This window comes from Chelonia mydas, chromosome 1, assembly GCF_015237465.2.
Source record: "Chelonia mydas isolate rCheMyd1 chromosome 1, rCheMyd1.pri.v2, whole genome shotgun sequence".
NCBI classification, from domain to species: domain Eukaryota; kingdom Metazoa; phylum Chordata; order Testudines; family Cheloniidae; genus Chelonia; species Chelonia mydas.
The window spans coordinates 246,224,784-246,243,478 of NC_057849.1; the positions used below are offsets into that span (position 1 = coordinate 246,224,784).

Genomic DNA, 18,695 nt, shown 5'->3' on the forward strand with positions numbered 1-18,695 from the left:
ACTAAATTAATACAACAAATTTTGCAAATAATATTAATTTTATCAATTTTTATTAAAAGTTTTAAATAACAAGTGTGATGGGGCAAGGCCAGATGGCTATAGAAAAGTAGTGGGAGATAGATATATTAGCTCCAGGCTAAACAAATCCCTGGTACCAGGATAAGTGAAATGGCAGCTGCTCCAGGTCAATTAAGACACCTGGGGCCAATTAAGAACTTTCCAGAAGGCAGGGAGAATGCTAGGTTGATTGGGACACCTGAAGCCAATCAGGGGCTGGCTGAAACTAATTAAAAGCCTCCCAGTTAGGTGGGTGCGGATGTCAGAAGCTGTGGGAGGAAGTTGTGCTGTTGGAGAGACTGAGCAGTACACACCATATCAGGCACAGGGAAGGAGGCCCTGAGGTAAGGGTGAAGTGGAGCTTGAGGAAGTGGGGGCTGCTGTGGGGAAGTAGCTCAGGAAATGTGTGTGTCATGTTTCTAAAAGGTCAGCTACCATAGCTGATACTATTAGGGTCCCTGGGCTGGAGCCTGGAATAGAGGGTGAGCCCGGGCTCCCCCCTTTGTCCCCCCCCCCCCCCCGATTAATCACTGAGACTGGGAGACAACAGAAACTGTGCAAAGGAGGATAGCTTCTCCTCACCTCCCTCGCTGGCTTATGATGAAAATGGCTCAGTAGACTGTGACCCTTGTCTCTAGAGAGAGAAGGGTTACGTGGAGGGTCACAGTGAGCCTCTGAGGCTAGCGAAATCCGCCAGGAAACGTGGGACCCACGGAGACAAGGACAGAGCTCTGTCACACAAGGTAATAACTTGCTTATTTAAATGTTTAACCCTTTTGTTTATTTTGTATTTTTGTTTGTCTTATTTTGTATAGTTATAAATAGAATTCTGGCACCATTTGTTTTTAATTGCAAGTTAGTCCTGTATGTCATGTATGTTGTCTTGTGGTGTGTGTGTGTGTGTCACATGACTACTTTTTATTGTTTTTATTTTGTTGCAACAAAAGTCAATTTTATGCCCTTTTAAAGAAAATATAGAAGTGGTACCACACTATATTTTAATATTATGGTTGGGGTATAACCTTTGTGATATTATTGATACCATTAATACTAGTTGATTGGAGTGCTGTTGTAGTGTCACCAATGATACAATGGATACAGAACATAAACTGTATTAGAGTTCTCTGTCTGGACCTGGCCTTTCCTGTCCCTAAAATGAGCTCTTTAGGCAGGGTCCAAGCCTCTTTTTATAGTTCAAGCACATTGTAGGGGATACAGGAAACCAATAATAGAGGTACAAATACTGACTTATGCATGGAGACTGGAATCAGAATACCTACCAAAGCCATCCGTCCCATCTGCACTTCCTTCTGACCCCAGAGTGTTACTGTGTGTGACAAGAACGAGGAGTACTTGTGGCACCTTAGAGACTAACAAATTTATATGAGACTGCAAGGAAATGTGATTGGCTTCAGTTTTCTAAGGAGTCCTACTTTAAATATAAAGGATAGCCTAGCACCTCAGGAAGGGAAATACTTGAGAAAAGGCAGCAGTACGCAGAGGTGTAGTTAGATTGTGTGTAACAGAATGGCAGTGTTTTTCTGAAACATCTTTCCCAGGCTGCAGGTCTTATTCTGCTGAGAAGGGGTTAAGTGGGTTCTTCTGACTCAGAGGCAGGTGACTAACTACCCTACCTGTGTATAAAGGTGGTGGGAGGGGCTCCCTGCCTATAGAGGACTGTGGCTGGATAGTGCTTAGGTAAGAACCCTATGAGCACCCAAGTCTGGAGAAAATGGCTTCTTCTGGGCTTTGTTAGTAAAGCCAATCCAGGGAGGGGGGGAGTGAGTGTTTGTGTTTAGACAGCATGTGGATTTTGTTTTAAATGTAGTTTGGGAAGAATGCCTGCTTGCAGTCAGTAACATAATGATCTGTCTGCTAAGAAACTGTATTTTCCTTAATTGCTTGCTTCTCACTCCTCTATCTGAAATCTGCTGTAAGATTGCTTTTTATGTGCACAATATATGATAGCATAAAAAACTACTATAATGAAGGGAGAAATTGGCTTTCTGATTTAAGAAGACCCCTCTATTTGGTTGCTTGTAGGCTCTACTACAAGGTGAGGGATGTCTATCCATTGAACTGTCCCCAAAATTAGAGAGTTTTTTATGAGATTAAAAAAACCATTTTAAAACTCAATTTTGGCATGATCTTATAGTAAATTAAAGATCTGAGAAACTTTAGTGACAGGCACAACTTTGGAAAGTGAAAATGAAAGGCTTGCACAAGTGCCACCCTGGAAGGCTTTGAAAAAGAAACCAGTGCCAACATAAGCCTAACAAATCCCCTGCAATGGGATTTGAATGAGGACAAACAAGGTTCATCTTTATAGGAATGGGCCTTGCACATATTACTATAGATTAAGGAGGAATAACAGTGCAGGGGAAGAATCTGAATAAAGGATTTTGTCAAGGCAATCAAAAGACGAGAACTCGGATCATTCCACAGGCCATTTAGTTCCTGGAATTACTAATACTGGACCTTTGTGCTCTAATCTTTGTACTCGGATAAACTTAGATGGGGGGGCTTTTTTTACATATGTTTTTTAAATTGAGTGATTGGGTTTCTTCTTGTTAATCAGGTACTCAGGTCTTGAAAGTTGGTCTTTTCAGATCTAGAAGCAGGTTTGGTGGAATTTTCAAATCCTGCTAAGAGATTTGGAAGCCCAATTCCTCCTGGAATTGGGTATGCAGACTTATTAAGCAGCTTTGAAAAATCTCAGCCACAGCCTCTTATAAACTTGCATTGTAAGCAGATAGGCACTTCTTGAATGTGTGTGCAACTAGTTATAAAGAAAAGTTGTACAAGGGATAGCAAAGCACTAAAGTACAGAGAGGATATTAACTTGTTTGAAGTCCAAAATTGAGATTGTCAAGTTTAAAAAAACAAAAAAACCCCACCCCAAATTCTCCAAATAGTAGGATTATGAATATTGGCCAATGGATAGCCATGTTGCTCTTCATTGGCCTCCTGCTACTAGCCTCAAGATATTGGCCCAAACCAAAACCCTGGAGCCAAACAGGTCTGAAGTTTATGGAAGTCTGATTCAAATCCAAACTGCAGAGCTGGTCTTCATGGAATGGATTAAGCCTAATCCTGCCTCCCTGCACCATCCCTGGCCCCGCCAAACTGGCTTTCTCCCAAAATACATTTTGGACCTATAAATGCATAGAAAACACTTCCTTTGTTCTGTGGAATTCTGTACTCTTAACTGGCTTAGTGGGCCCTGTGTGTGTGTGTGTGTGTGTGTGAGAGAGAGAGAGAGAGAGAGAGAGAACACGAAACACTGGACCTGTATCCTCAAGCCACTGGGATGTACTTTGACTTAAGCCAATTTTTACTTCGGAGGACTCCTGAGGATAATTATAATCATTATATTGCCTGGATATACTGTAGGCCAGGATACTCATGCAGTGCACACCCAGAAAAGCTTCTCCATCACTGTCCAAACAGAGCCTTTTTAAGCACTGCACAGATTCTGCTACTGCTGTTGAAAGAGCTGCCAAGCATACAATGAGCCTTGCTCTTACCGGGCTCTGTGCTGAAGAGCAGTCTACCACTTGAGGCTTCATGCCAGAAAACTCACTTTCCCTGATGCTCTTCCAGCAGCTGCTGACACCCTTCTATGTTGCTTGCCTGCTATTGATTCACTGAGAGGAGGAGAGGAGAAGGCCACGGAGCCTTACAGTCAAAATTTCTATCCTGGCATGGGAGAAGAGAGGTCACTCAGCATTTGCTGCAGGCAGGAGTTCTGAGCTGGCCTGCCTCCTCCTGGCCAGACACCCTTCCTCTGTCTTTGCACATCATGCTGTATCTGCACTGGTCTCCCCCCAAAAATCGGAAACTAGCCACATTCCCTCAGAGATGGCCAGTGTTCTAATGCTTAAAGATGGTAAGATACCCTCTGAACAATTCTGTTAAGGCTTGTGTTAAGTTGCGATTTCTCTCTCAATATTAGAGTTCAGGAAGTTACCTGAAGCCAATCTGCTCTTTTACTCCACTTTGACATCTGTCTGCACCATCTGTCATGCATCTGCAATCTATTTTCAGAATGGAATACAGCTGGTACTGGTTGGATGGATCTGGGCAGTGGATTGAATATGGGAAACAGGTGAGCTTGTGTTCAACTGACGTCTAACACTCTGCGCCAGTCAGCTCTGAGTCATTCTAGATGTCGCACGGATGTTCTCTCAGTGCTCTCAATGTGCACAGGTGTATTACTGTTTTCTCAGGTGTGCCTCTGTGTTTGTTGTTCCTCAACATTTCATTAATACTCCATGGAAGCTTGAGGAATAGCTCTAAAAGTTGGTGTATTTTTCTAGGGCTGGTCATGTAATTTTGGTCAAAAACTGTTTTTTTGTTTTTTTGTTTTTTTTTTGTTTTTTTTCAGCTAAAGAAATTGCGCATGAAAGGTATTGGCTTTCCAAGGAAAATGTTGATATTTCACAGAAAACCGAAAGCACGAAAACCAAAATACGGCACTTCGATTCAAAATGGCACCTTGGGAGTTATCGTTTGAGTGTTCCTATTCTCATTGTGGGCTGGGCTTTCTGGATGCACTACATCTTCTATGATATGCTCCTTCCTCCCCACCAAAAGAGGAGAGAACGGGGCATCACCGGTGATGTAGTCCGGCCAGACAGCCTAATCCATAGAAGAAAATGGGAGTATAAGGCACCCAAGCTACAACTCCCAAGAGGCCCAGCAACACCCCTTTGAATCCAAAATATTTTGGGTTTTGATATTTTGCTGAAAAGTTGAAATCTTCTGCAGAAAATTAAGGAAAACAAACCAACCATTTTGGTGAAAATTTTCCAGAGGGGAGAAACTTATATTTTGATCTGCTCTAGAATTTTCTGTTACACAGCCCCATATCCACTTTCTGCATTCAGAAAAGATTCTGCCTTCTCATATCCTTTCACTTTTGCTTTGCACTGTAGCTCTATGGAAATCCTAAGGTCTGTAGCCCGACTTCCCTTTTTTCTATAGAATACTTTCAATCTCCTCTGAACATGATGGATCTATAGTTGAGCTATATCCACTAATCTGTCACAGTGGGCTTATAGCAGGTCCTCTTGGAACTCTGCACGGGACCAAAGAAAGGGAGAGTTTTATGCTGTTTCTCAGGAATAGTGTTGGCATTTGTAAGCACCGTTTCAAGCAAAATCTGCAACAGATCTTCAGCTGATGCCTATTTGGCTTCTCTTGAGTAAATCCTTTCGATCTCTTGTGCACTAACTCAACCTTAAACCAGACTAATAGTAATTGGAAGGAGCGTATTTAGCTCTGCTCAATGGTAGGAGGAAACATGCCAAACTGACCTAATTTAAAACGATCATTGACTTAATGAAAACGAATAGATTATAGGCTAACCTCTGCTCTGTTGCATGCATACAATGCCATTGGAGCCAAAGGTCCATTTGTAATGGGTGTAATTTTCCCGTGCTCTCATTCTATAGCATTCAAATCATTGTGCTGCCACAGTAACTTCTGCGGATCTGGAGGCGGCATTTCTAGCGGACCGAAAAGGCACTGTATTGTTTCAAGCTGGTTCTCAGCAGTATGAGATAAACTTTCAAGGTAAGGTACCTGCTTGTTTAAAGTTTTAACACATTACAACATGATTGACTTAAACAGAGCTGCCTTCATACAAAGTCTCTCCAGATGCTGTCTGCTGACAAGTAGACTAGTGAGTGAACTTTCTATGAACTCTGGGACAGCCACTCTCATGCAAGCACAAAGGGGAAAGTAAAAGAGGAGAACTGAACCTTAAAAAGTGGTGAAGATGCGAAGACGAGTAGATATTATCGCAGACTAATTATGGTGAGGGAAGGCATAAAGGATGCACCCAGGGTAAGAGTCAGTTGTTGGGACTAAGGTGAAAATGGAAAGAACATGAACAGCAAATCCAGAGAGATCTTTGTGTTTGTGACATAGATAAAATATTGTGAAATAAATTAAAAGTTCAACTGGCTTTCCAATGTCTCAAAAGTATTTCGTATCTGGCACATGAACAAAAAAGGGTGTGTGGCTCCCAAAAACGCACGTGCACATAGAACACCTCAAGTGCCATAGTCTGCGTTTCACTGCAAAGGTGATAGGGATGTTATAATGCTTATCTGTCAGATCAGTACAGGATAAAAAAAAACCCAGCAAACAAGCGGGAAGCTTTTGTTTAAACCCTAAAGAACAATCCCGTACTGTCAGGAAGAATGCACTAGGTAGATGACCTAATGCGTCTTCCTCTTTTACTCCATATAATTCCATAAGCAGAAACCTAGATGGTAAGAGGAACTGCAGGAAAACTGATGATGGTGATCTAGCACTACATCTAGTCAGATTTCCCCCGTAAAGTCCTAATTACAGTGAAATAGAAGAACTGGAAATGGGTCAGAATAACAAAAAGGGCTTCAAGTAGGAGTAGAACAGGTGAAAGAGTGACCCCAACCTGTGAAGCACTGAAGGCCAGGGGCGGAGCAATACATAGCTATACTAGATCTTTGTTTAAATAAACAGAGTTCCCAGATGGTGAAGGTTCTTTAACTCCTGCCACATAAACATTTTTTTTTCTTTCAAGATATGGTCCAGATAAACTTGTACTACCAAACTCGGAGAAAAGTCTGTAGGTGGCCAAAGTTTGTGTTCTTCGGAGGCAGAGACAAGAGTGAGAGAAGGTACTGGCGAGTGTGCTCACTACTTACTTTTTCATTTTATTGCCAAACCGTGCCCTACATGGAGTGTCAGTTCATAGGGAAGCCTCTGGCATATGATAGTTCACTTGAGATATGTTTTGTTGATTGGGTTAATGCTAGGCTGTGTTGTGGATGTGATGGTGAGTGTAGGTTCCACATTACCTCCAGGATGTAGGCTTTGATGGCACTCTGTGGTGACTGATGGCTTGCAGATAGCTGGAGGAGTTGTGTACTCTCTGCTACTATTGGTAACACTATCTCTCTGTTGCTGGAGCAAGCATCTATTTGTTCTTTAATGTATGTGACCAAAGGAATGAAATTATTTCCTTCATACAAAAGATAGGAGCTGGGGAATGCCACTCTGGAGAGCTAGGATGGAGCTGGAGAATGCTGTCCCTGGAGGCCCAGGTATGCTGTGATATGCAGCCAGGTTCCCTTAAAGTGAACCATAGACGCGGATTTAAGGAACTTCAGTTAATCTGAGGAAGTTCCAGCATGAGGGTCAATAAAGTTAGGGATAGGGAATTTAAAGCATTATTGGTTCAACAAAATTTTGGACTCCAGCTGGGAGAACAAGAGAAGTGCCTCTTTTCTCTTTACACAAAACAACTAGCTTCTGGAACTCATTGCCACAGGATATCATTGCCGCCAAGAATTCAGCAGGATTTAAAGAAAGAATTTATATGGATAAGAATAACCACAGTCATATTAACTAACATCAAATAATTGTATTTAGGAAGGACTATTTAACACCGAGAAGCAGGAGAGTTTCACAACTATCTGATGGAGGTTAGAATAATTTCCTTATGGACTTGTTATACTATAACTGTCCACTTCAGTTTCTTGTACCTCCTTCTGAAGGTACAGCATAGTGGGCTAGACAGACCACTAATCTGATCTGGCATGCTACTTTGTGTGTGCATAGCCCAGGTGAAGAGAAAGGGGTAACATCCTAATTTCCCAGGGGTTCAAACAGCTATTGGAACTTGCTCTGGAAGCATTATGTGAGGTGACCTTAAGATTAAGTTTCAACAGCTTTCCTACCCATTCTACCTCCTCTTAAGTGTGCTGCCTGACTCTTACGGTACCCTTTATTCTCTCTGGCAACAGGTTATCTCTTGCTCCTATTATAGTCTGTCACTGTAATATGCATGAATTGGCAACTAGCGTTACCAAGATAAAACAGTTAATGTGGCTTGTGTCTCCAAGACAGCGTTTAGAGCTGACTGAAGCTCCCGGGCAGGATAATCAGTGGGGAATTACCGTAGGCTCACTGCTATTCGTTTCTTTTGTTTGAAAACAGCCAGTTGGAAACTACTAATCCACTTCATCTGTTTCCTCCACACTGGGACCAATCGGCACTGCCTGACATAGGGTACAAGGTACTCTTTGACTTGTTCGCTCTACTCAGGAAGAGATCTTTCCTATACTGGTTCTTGTGGAAGGTAGACTACTTAAAATGCAACCCTCAAACTCAAGAGATGAGGTTCATGTGGTGTTTCCAGTGACATGTGCAAGCTGGAAATATACAGTTGGCATGTTTAACATAGACATGTCCACTGGGAAGCTAATTAAGACCACCAGCTCATTCCACAGGAGTGCATGACTGAACAGCCATCAGATCATAATGACTTTTAGGTCACTGCTGACTTGATCTGGACTCCAACTAATCACTTAGAGCGTGACGCTCCGTAGCTCAGTGCAGATTTTTTTTAATCCCCAGCAGTATTTTTCTTTAAAAATGAACGCTCTACAGAATATCATAGTGAGGGGGAATTCTGAAGATTATCAAGTCACGTAAAAAAATATTATGGAGACACTTACATTGCTTTCCTCATTAAAATGTCTGCCACTATGGTTGCAAAACTATTTTTAAATAATTTGCTACAGTAAAGTCAGTATTACTTTTTAAGTGTGAAAAGACCTCTAATAAGTAAGAGTGGGCTCCGGGAAAGTTTGGACTATAGTACTGCTTGCTTTCTTTTTGGAAATTTGACCAATTTAAAACACTCTCAAACATACTCAAAAATGACTAGAACTAAATGAAAAACTTGAAGAAAATTCATTTTGAGTTGACTCAAACATTTTGATTCAAAACTCGAGAAAAAAATTTGGTCTCAATTTGATGAAATTAAAAAAAAAATCTTTGGTTCAAATCAAACTTTTCTTCTTTTCCAGTTTGGGGGGGAGCGGGGGGCAAACTGAAAAAAATCAACTATTCGCTCAGCTTGAATTGTGAGTGTACTTGCAGGGTAGTTCCATCTCTAATGCAGTGTGGTTGGGTGCTTCCTTTTGTGAAAGGACTGGGGAGTGCTAATTGAAAACACTTTAATGTCTTGATTTCTGTTGTGCTTATTGTTTTTAGTTGGTGGAGCTGAGTGACACTACCAGTGAATACAAGGAAGTCAAAGACCTATTTGAGAAGACAATGAAAAATTATAGAATCTGCAGATTGCAGAGGATTCAGAACCCATCGCTTTGGCAAGTTTTCCAGTGGTTTGTATCCATTTTATTTCATTAAAAAACCTCAGTGTTCTAGACTGAGCTCAATAAGTTTATGAAGAGGATGGTGTAATGGGACTGCCAACGATGGCATGTGGCCCAGCAAAAATCCCCGACTGCTAGAGACAGAACACTAGATGGGGAGGGCTCTGAGTTACTACAGAGAATTCTTTCCTAGGTATCTGTCTGGTGGGTCTTGCCCACATGCTCAGGTCTAACTGATCACCATATTTGGGGTCGTGAAGGAAGTTTCCCCCAAGTCAGATTGGCAGAAACCCTGGGTGGTTTTCACCTTTCTCTGCAGCATGGGGCATGGATCACTTGCAGGTTTAAACTAGCGTAAATGGTGAATTCTCTGTAACGTGAAGTCTTTAAACCAGGATTTGAGGACTTCAGTAACTCAGCCAGAGGTTAGGGATCTATTTCAGGAGTGGGTGAGATTTTGTGGCCTGCCATGTGCAGGAGGTCAGACTAGATCACGGTGGTCCCTTCTGATCTTGAAGTCTATGACTCTGAGTGCAGCAGAGCAATCCTGATAATTCTAGAGTCTGTTCTCTTTCTCACTATGTGCTGATGATTCTCACTACCTCTAATCAAGAAGAAACTATTCCCCCTAAATACCATAAAAAACAACAACAAAATCACTCTGCACTTAGTTACATATGTGGATCTCCCAATTTACACTGATGGGGTTGCATGGGTATATTTGTGGGCAGAATTTGGCCCTTAAACATCAGAACCCTAAGACGGGGGAAGTCCTTGTGCTAAATCCAAACACTTTTACTCAAAGGGATGTTTCATTGGAGTACCCTGGCTGAATCAAAGAACAGCAGCAATGAAGAGGAGAAGGCAGCACAGCAATTGGACTGGGAAGACAAGATTGATCTGGCAAAATCCACCAGCAGCAAATCCTAATGGTAGCAGAGTTGGATGATGTGAAAATCTGTATGGAAAACACAAATCTGAAATTGCAGAGCTTTCAAGGAAGATTCGAAACAGTAGAAGTTTGCATTAGTGCTTCAGAGGCTCTTGATCTGTTTATTAACCTGCACACGAACATTAAAGCAGATGTGACAGTTATATTAGGAAAAAATGAAGATCTGAGAACAGAAGCTGGTAACCTGCAGCTTTTGGGGAAGGGTGCTTGATAATGTAGAAAACACAACTGCAAAAGCATGTGTGCAGCAGTGTTCCTAGATGGGAGCAAGGCCACACTTTGCCCTTTAGTCTATTGTCCCTATCCCTGTAAGAGGTGAGTGTGTTTGTGTGATGGAGTGGCTGTAGCTTGCATAAGCTTTCGTGGGTAAAAAAACCCCATTTCTTCAGATGCATCTGAAGAAGTGGGTTTTTTTACCCACAAAAGCTTATGCCCAAATAAATCTGTTAGTCTTTAAGGTGCCACCGGACTCCTCATTGTTTTTGAGAACTGACTGGTTCCCTTAATTATTCACTGCCAGATGTTCTAACTTTCAAGTCTTGGAAAGAGATGGAACTTCTGTAAAATGTTGTATTTTGATGCAGTCCAACTAACCTCCAAAAACACATAATTGGCTTTAACAAAGCTTCTTTCTCATTAATATAATTATTGGGCATGTGCCTGAGGTATGAAGTCCCAATCTGGATTCAGAACCAAATCTTAAACATTCCCTAAATTTAGGGTGTTCAGGGCTCAACTAATCATAGACAAATAATTAAGCTGCTGAATTCAGATCTGAATCTAGATCAGAAACCAAACACCGCCCACCAAACTTTTTTTTGGGGGGGGGCAGGGAATTGGGGGGCTGAGGATGTTTATGGGGTGCAGATGCAGTGTTCCAGTTCAGGCTTCAACCTGGCATGAGCAAGAGTTTAAGGTGGAGGGGGGCAAGGAGAGGTGTAGGGAAAGAACTGTTGCAGGTTTTTTAACAGACATACATGGATTTCTGCTGGCTAATTTTAAGTGTTCAGCAAATAAAAGCTGTCTGAAAAGACAGCAAATCCTTTTTTATGCTAAAACACTCATTCTAGGAACAGTAAAACTGATACAGAAGCAGGCTCTATATTCCTCCCTATGGCTTATTGAACCTGAGAACTTAGTTAAGATGGCATTGTACCCGTTCATCAGTACTTGTTAGGGTTCCAGAAGTGACCACCTCAGGCAGAAAAAGTTAGAGGCAAGCAGGAAAGTTAGGATTTCAAATAGCTGGATGGAGAATGAGAAGAGCTACAAAAACAGAGGGTATTGTGTTTCTAGCTCGCAAATCAAACATGAAGAAAAACCGGCAACCCTTGATGTGCCATATGAAAAGTTTGAGGATAACTAAAGTGAGGCAGTTATGCTTTCCTCACTCATTTGATTGCCACTCAAATAAGATGTAGGGTAGGTCTAAGCTACTGCTTAAGTCGATCCCTGAGCAACGTATGTTAGGTGTTGACCCCCCCTCCTCCACTGGGCAACGCCAGTTTTGCACTGTCCACACCGGCACTATGTCAGCGGGAGACGCTCTCCTGCCAACATAGCTCGCGCTTCTCACCGAGGTGGAGGAATCATGCAGACAGGCGTGCGCTCTCCCATCGGCATTGCGCTTCTCCACCAGACGCTCTACAGCAGCACAGCTGCATCGGTGCAGCTACGCCAGCGTAGTGCTGTAGTGTGGACTTGCCCGTAGAGTGGGGTATTAGAACGTCTTTGGGGCTGGAACTGCCTTCCTGTCTGTGTATGTACATTGACTAGTGAATGTGGGGAGTTACCATAATGTAACTAACAAAAAGGAAGGATCTCTAGCAGTGTGAAGCTATGCGTGTGTGATACGACTGTTCCTTTAATATGCGCCACACCAAGCTCAAGAGACTTTTTAGCCAGGAGGGACCACTGTGATCCTCTAGGCTGACATTCTGTAGAACTCAGGCGACAGGACTTCCCCAAAATAATTCCCATTTGAACTAGAGCATATCTTTTTAAAAAGAAAAAAATCCACTCTTGATCTAAAAATTGCCAGGTATGGAAAATCCACCCCAACACTTGCTAAAGTGTTCCAAAGGCTAATCACCCTCACCGGTAAATTTACACCTCGTTTCCAGTCTGAATTTGTCTAGCTTTGACTTCTAGGCATTGGATCCTATAATACCTTTTTCCACTATCTTGAAGAGCCGATTATCCAATTTTTGTCCCCCATGTAGGTACTCATAGACTGTAGCAAAGTCAAGTCACCCATTAAGGTTCTCTTGTTAAACTAAGTAGACTGAGCTCCTTGCACCTATCACTATAAGGGCACGTTTTCTAATCTTTTAATCGTTCTTGTGGCTCTTCTCTGAACCCCCTCCAATTAATCCACACCCTTCTTGAATTCTGGACACCAGAACTGGATACAGTATTCCAGCAGCAGTCACTCCAATGCCAGATAGAGGTAACATAATTTCTCTACTCCTACTGGAGATTCCCTGGTTTATTCAGCCAAAGATTGCATTAGCTTATTTGGCCACATCATTGAACTTCAAACTCCTTTTCAGCTGATTATCCACCATGATGCCCAAATCTTTTTCATAGTCATTGCTTCCCAGGATAGAGTCCCCATTCTGTAAGTGTGTCCTACATTCTTTGTTCCTAGATGTATTCATTTACATTTACCTGAATTAAAATGCATATCGTTTGCTTGCGCCCAGCTCACCAAGCCATCCAGATTGCTCTGTATCAATGACTCGTCCTCTTCATCGTTTAGCGCTACCCCAATCTTTATTTGCAAACTTTATCAGAAATGATATGTTTTCTTCCAGCTCACTGATAAAAATGTTAAATAGCAAAGGGCTGTGATCAGTTTCCCTGAGAGATTCCACTAGAAACGCACCTACTTGATAATTCCCTGTTTACAATTACATTTTGAGACCTCCCAGTTAGTCAGTTTTTAATCCATGTAGTATCTGCCATGTTAGTTTTGTATCATTCTAGTTTTTTAATCAAAATGTTGTGCAATACCAAGCCAATGCCTTACAAAAATTTATTAAAACAATGCTTTACTTTTATCAACAAACTTGTAATCTCATTCAAAAAATCAGTTTAGTTTGACAGGATTTATTTTCCATAAACCTGTGTTGGTTTGCATTAGTTATATTATCCTCCTCTAATTCTTTATTAATTGAATCCTGTATCCCTGAAGCTGAACTGAATGGATACCAGGAGGATTGGCATTAGCAGCAGAGCTGAGAAAGGTTGATCTATGGGTTACATGCTTTATGCCATAGCTGAACAGAAGTTGTATTCAGCTGAGTGGGTTCCCTGTTACTGTTCCTCTAATGTGTGTGAGATGAAGACTTGGGTTCAGAAAGAGAGTTCTGATCTGAATTTGCTATTCTGGTTTCAAATGCCACTATAACCAGTTCAGTCAGGGTGCTGGTGGTGGCATTCCTTCCCTCATCCATTAGGAAACTTAAAAAGCTAGAAATCTGATATTAAGAAGCTGCTCTGACTCCTTTTGTTCCATGGGTTGTTTCATTTGTCAGGAAGTCCTGCTGGCCTTTTGACTTGATTGGCTTACTCTTAGTTCAAAATAGGAGACCGATTTAGAGGACTGGAATGCCTCAGGCAGGCTTAAACCGTTACTCAAAACGTCCTGAAATTGGGGATCTTCATTGCACTGTAATGGTATGCTTGTGTGTGAATGCATGCATGTGCACACACATGCTGGTTTTAAAGTAAACTCTTTCTTCTTAGCTTATTGCTACATATCTTTAGTATAAGGAAGCTAGGGCAAAGGATGAGGAGACTTGCAACAAGAGATCTTACTAGCAATTCTGTGTCATCGTCTCTTCTCCACCCCACTACCCTCCTACATCCTCTTGAGGTTTGTTCTTCTGTGGTGACATTTCTTTCTTTGTACTCAATGTGTTATCGTACTTCTGTTCTTGCTGTAGAAGTTTCTAGACTGAAATGGAACTGGCAGCCTCCTTGCCTTATATTGTCTTGACTGGTGGCCTCCTTGCTTTCTGGTAGGTAGAGCCATAACACGTAGCATAATGGATCTACTGGATAATGTGGGAAGAGGAAAACCAGGGTAAACGCACTTACCCTTCAGTGTTTCTTTTGTTCCGCTTTCCAGGTTTAAGGTCTAACTGGAATATGGCTGAAGCAGAGAGGAAGACTGGAAACCTTGTTTTGCCCTGACATAAATGTTTTGGGGTTTTTAGCTTTGCTCTGATCTTGACACATTTCTATCACTAGGCAAAAGGAGCAGATGAGGAAGACAAACAGAGGAAAAGATGTGGATGAGAGGCTCTTATTCCATGGAACAAGTACATCCCATTTGCATGCCATCTGCGGGCAGAACTTTGACTGGAGAATTTGTGGGACCCATGGAACATTATATGGAAAAGGTATAGAGGCAGTGTGTGTACATATACCTACATATATATATGTATATGTAATCTGTGTGTCTGTGTGTGTGTTCCTGGAATGTAATGAAACAGACTCAAATTAATACTGCAGAAGTCAACTTCCTACATACTGGGCCTGATTCTCTCTTGCCTTGCATCTTTAGTGGTCACTTACACCAGTGCAGAGTGAGTGCAAAGGTTATTGAACTGGCATTTTACATCTACTTTTTACAGGTGTAAATGAGTACTCAAAGTGCAGAGTAATATTGTTTCAAATTTAAGATCTGTTCTATCCTTCTGAACTCAGTCGTGTTATTTTGCTCAGTTTGAAAACTCCCACTGATTTTAATGGGATTGTATTTTAATATTAATGGAAGTTAGTCAGGCATATCAAAGGGCATGTAGAACGTGTGCTTGCTTTCTAGCAACACTTTTTGCCTTTTTATGACTAGTTTTTGTGTTGGTATTTAGAAATATTGAAAGGATCCTTGCTTTCAGGTAGGGGTTCAGTGAATAGTTAACTGTAGAAGGGCTTGTTGGGTTCCGTATAATATTTTCAGAGCAACCTTATCTGTTGGAAGCTCCTGATTTGAATCCATAATTTCTTAACTTTAACATTTATTACTAGGTTTTTATTGCACATCACTTTAAAAACTCTAGCTTTGTCTTCATGGTTCATGATGTCTCAAGATTCCATTGTTGGAATATTAACCGCAGAATTCATAGCCGACTACTGTCTGCTAGCTTGTAGAAAAACTGATTGAGAACCCTCTTGCAGAAGCTCTTTTTCTTAAATCCAAAGAAATAGAAGTTTGCCAAACACTGTTGAGGCAACCATGTGCTTTAGAGCTGAGTTTCTCAACGACTCGTCTGTGGACCGGCGCCAATCCCTGAGATCTCCCTGATACAGTTAAGGAAGGCAGCAAGCCATCCTTGGTATCAAAAAGGTTTAGAAACACTGCTTTAGATGCTGTTCAAAAGGCCACCTCCTTCTCCTATTGTAGTCAATAGGAGCTTGGATATTGACTGGGGCTGGTCAAAATTTTTGATTTTTTTTTTCCCATGGAAAACTGGGGTTTTGACAAAATGAGAACTTTTTGCAGAAAGCGAATTCTTTTCTCTGAGGCTGTGTCTATGCAAATAGAGCCTATGTCGACTCTGCCAATGAAGCTGTGCACCCTAGTGTAGACACACCATAAGCTGACAGGAGTTTTTCTGCTGGTACTGTAACACCACCTCCCTGTGTGATGTTAGCTATGCCAACAGAAACACTCTTCTGTCGGCACAGTTGCATCGATACTGATGATTTTGTCAGCATAGCTATGTCACGAGATGATATGGGTTTTTTTTCACACCCCTGACCAACATCGTTATGCCAGTATACATTTTTTAGTATAGGCCATGCCAAAGTTTTGCTTTTTTGGTTTGTTTTAATTTGAACAGCAAAAGTTTCCCAGAGGGAAGAGAACTACTTTCTGACCAGCTAAGGTGTGGTCTTCATACAGATTTTGTACTGACATAACTGTCAGTCAGGGGTGTAACTTCATTTCCAAAATACCAGCACAACCCCTAGTGTGGACACAGTTATATAAAATATTATTGTACCTATGTACATGTGTCCATACTAGGAGTTCTACTGGTATTTGGATAAAAAGGTCACATCCCTGATTGACACAGTTTACCAGTATCTTATACTGGTACAGTTTGTTCCTCTTCTAGTACAGAAATAAGCTATATTGGAATAAGGTGCTGTTGTACCTCTAAGTGCAACCACGCTAGGGGTTGGTGCTGGTTTAACTATACTAGTCTACACATAGAAGTTGAACTGCTTTAACTATACAGGCCCCAATGCTGACAGGCACAGGATGCAGTCCATGAAGTAAAACACATTAAAACGCCAAAATAGTTGCACTAGTTAGTTAACTAACTTACTGACTATGGTGCAGAGCTTTGGCTGATAGAGGGTGTCTTAAAAAGTATGATTAGATATTGACCTTATTCATCATAAACATAATGTACGAGTATATGAATTAGGAGACCTCTATAGTTACCTGGAGGTACATACAGTGTTAAGGGCACTTGCTGAAATACTATATGCTAGGGCATCAACTGTTACGGCAGTAATAGATACAAGCATAAAATAAAGTCTACAGAAATCATTCTTATCTTGGCTTTTTTTTGTTCTTAGGAAGCTACTTTGCCAGAGATGCTAGTTATTCCCATCAATATTGTCAGACTGGCTCTAGTTCCAAGACCATGATCGTAGCTCGCGTGCTAGTTGGAGACTTTGTTCAAGGAAGCAATAACTACCTTCGCCCTCCACCCAGACCTAACAATCCGAACAGCTTTTATGGCAGCTGTGTGGACAACCCAGTGAATCCCTCCATTTTTGTCATCTTTGAGAAGCACCAGATTTACCCAGCATATATAATAGAATATGCAGAAGGCTACAGCTGTGTGATCTTGTAATGGACAGCAATACCCCTTTCCTACACTGAGACAGTCAAATGATTTTACATATTTCCTATTTTAAAATATATTTATTAGAACTACTGTCTGTGTGTGTCTGTGTGTGTGTTACAAAACAGTTTGAAATGCAATGAAACAGAAGTAGCCAGTCCCATCATAGATTATTGGCACTTTGATATATTAATTCCCCATATATTAAAAATACAGAACTCGAAGGGTTACTCCTGTACTAAAGGGACAGGAGCTAGGGTATGGAGAAGAAGGGAGCCTGTTTCCCATAATGCATATGAATGCTGGAAGAGGTTGTAGGAGCCTCAGTTTAGTCAGGCCCCATTTTCACATCATGCATTTTGGAAAAGTATCGCTGCTCCCTGCCCCCACAAGACCAGCACCTATTAGCACCCAACTCCAGCTGGCATCTACTGGCGTACGTGTAGCACTGCATGCTACAGTGCAGTATCTCCGCTTTCAGATTAAATCCTTCATCAGCTATTTCCTGCTCTCCTTGCTTCAGTGGCTAGGCCTGGATTTACCCATAAGAAAAAACACAAAGCATAGAACTTGCAGCATCCCCTGGACAAATGTTTAAGGCACATTCTGTACTCTGGAACAAGGATCAGAATACTGGAGTGGCTTTATATTACACAATAATAGGCAGAAACACTCATTAAAAGTTGGTCAGTATCTCCTTGAACTGAGGGACTATTGCAATAGACAATGCATCAGGTTGGAATTGTCATACTTGGGGTGATCATGTCTGAAGAACAGACAGAAGCAGAATCGACATTTCCTTAATCTTCATTCTTAATCTCTAGAGAAGGTATCGTATAGAGAAATGTGTCCACAGACTGCACAATCCTCTCTTGTATAGAAGTTCAGACTTCTAGCAAAGGGTTATTTGTCAAAGAGTAACTAACCTAACACTACAATTTGCATGAATAACTCTCAAATGATCAAGTATAAATTTTCCTTTACAGGAATATCTAGACTAAGATCTCCTGGGACTCCTGATTTGATACTGTTTCATTATTCTCTTACTGAAAGGTTAATTCGGGATAATGCCTGAATACAGTGGATTCTGCTTATTAGCAGACCTTTGGTTGCCAGCAAAAAGCTGCCATTAACCAGGTGCTAACAAGCACAAGGCAGGTTTACGGGGCTGCAGCCAAGGAAGGAAGCGCTGGGACATGCCTTCCATGGCTGAGGCTCCACAAACCTGCCTGTGGGCAGGGCAGCAGCAGGAAGGGGGCTGCAGCCCAGATGCTGGGGCTTTCTACTGGGGAGCAGGGGGCCTGTGGGGCTGCACCGTACCTCTCCCTGCCCACTCTGGGGGCTGGAGCTCAGCACATCCCAGCACTGCCTTCTCTGGGTGCAACCCCCCACCAGGGCACAGACTGGAGAGAGCAGGGAGAGGTACCCTGCAGTTCTGGCATCGGGCTCTTACCCCGCTACTGCCCTTCCCATAGCCCCTTACTTCCTATCTGGTCCCTGTGCACAGGCAGATTTGTGGGGCTGCAGTTGGGGAAGGCACATCCCAGCACTTCCTTCCCTGGCTGCAGCCTTGCAAAGCTGCGTGCTGCTGGAGACGTTCTTGCAAACCATTTTGTTAATAGGTGGCATGCCATTGCCAAT

At 41.9% G+C, this 18,695-nt stretch overlaps 1 protein-coding gene across 2 annotated transcripts; it reads left to right on the forward strand.

The window, feature by feature from the left end:
• The first annotated feature begins 754 nt into the window (after positions 1-754).
• LOC102942794 (protein mono-ADP-ribosyltransferase PARP12) lies at positions 755-17,135 on the forward strand. Of its 2 annotated transcripts, XM_037889751.2 has the most exons (8): positions 755-800; positions 4,105-4,165; positions 5,514-5,634; positions 6,632-6,728; positions 8,050-8,128; positions 9,112-9,242; positions 14,443-14,594; positions 16,783-17,135. In XM_037889751.2, exons 2-8 carry the CDS (start codon positions 4,106-4,108, stop codon positions 17,061-17,063), a joined length of 921 nt encoding a protein of 306 aa, XP_037745679.1. In that variant the 5' UTR covers positions 755-800; position 4,105; the 3' UTR covers positions 17,064-17,135. The 2 variants fall into 2 exon arrangements, with proteins under 2 accessions (XP_037745679.1, XP_027690281.2); XM_027834480.3 differs by lacking the exon at positions 755-800 and having other exon boundaries at positions 3,731-4,165.
• Positions 17,136-18,695: the final 1,560 nt, after the last annotated feature.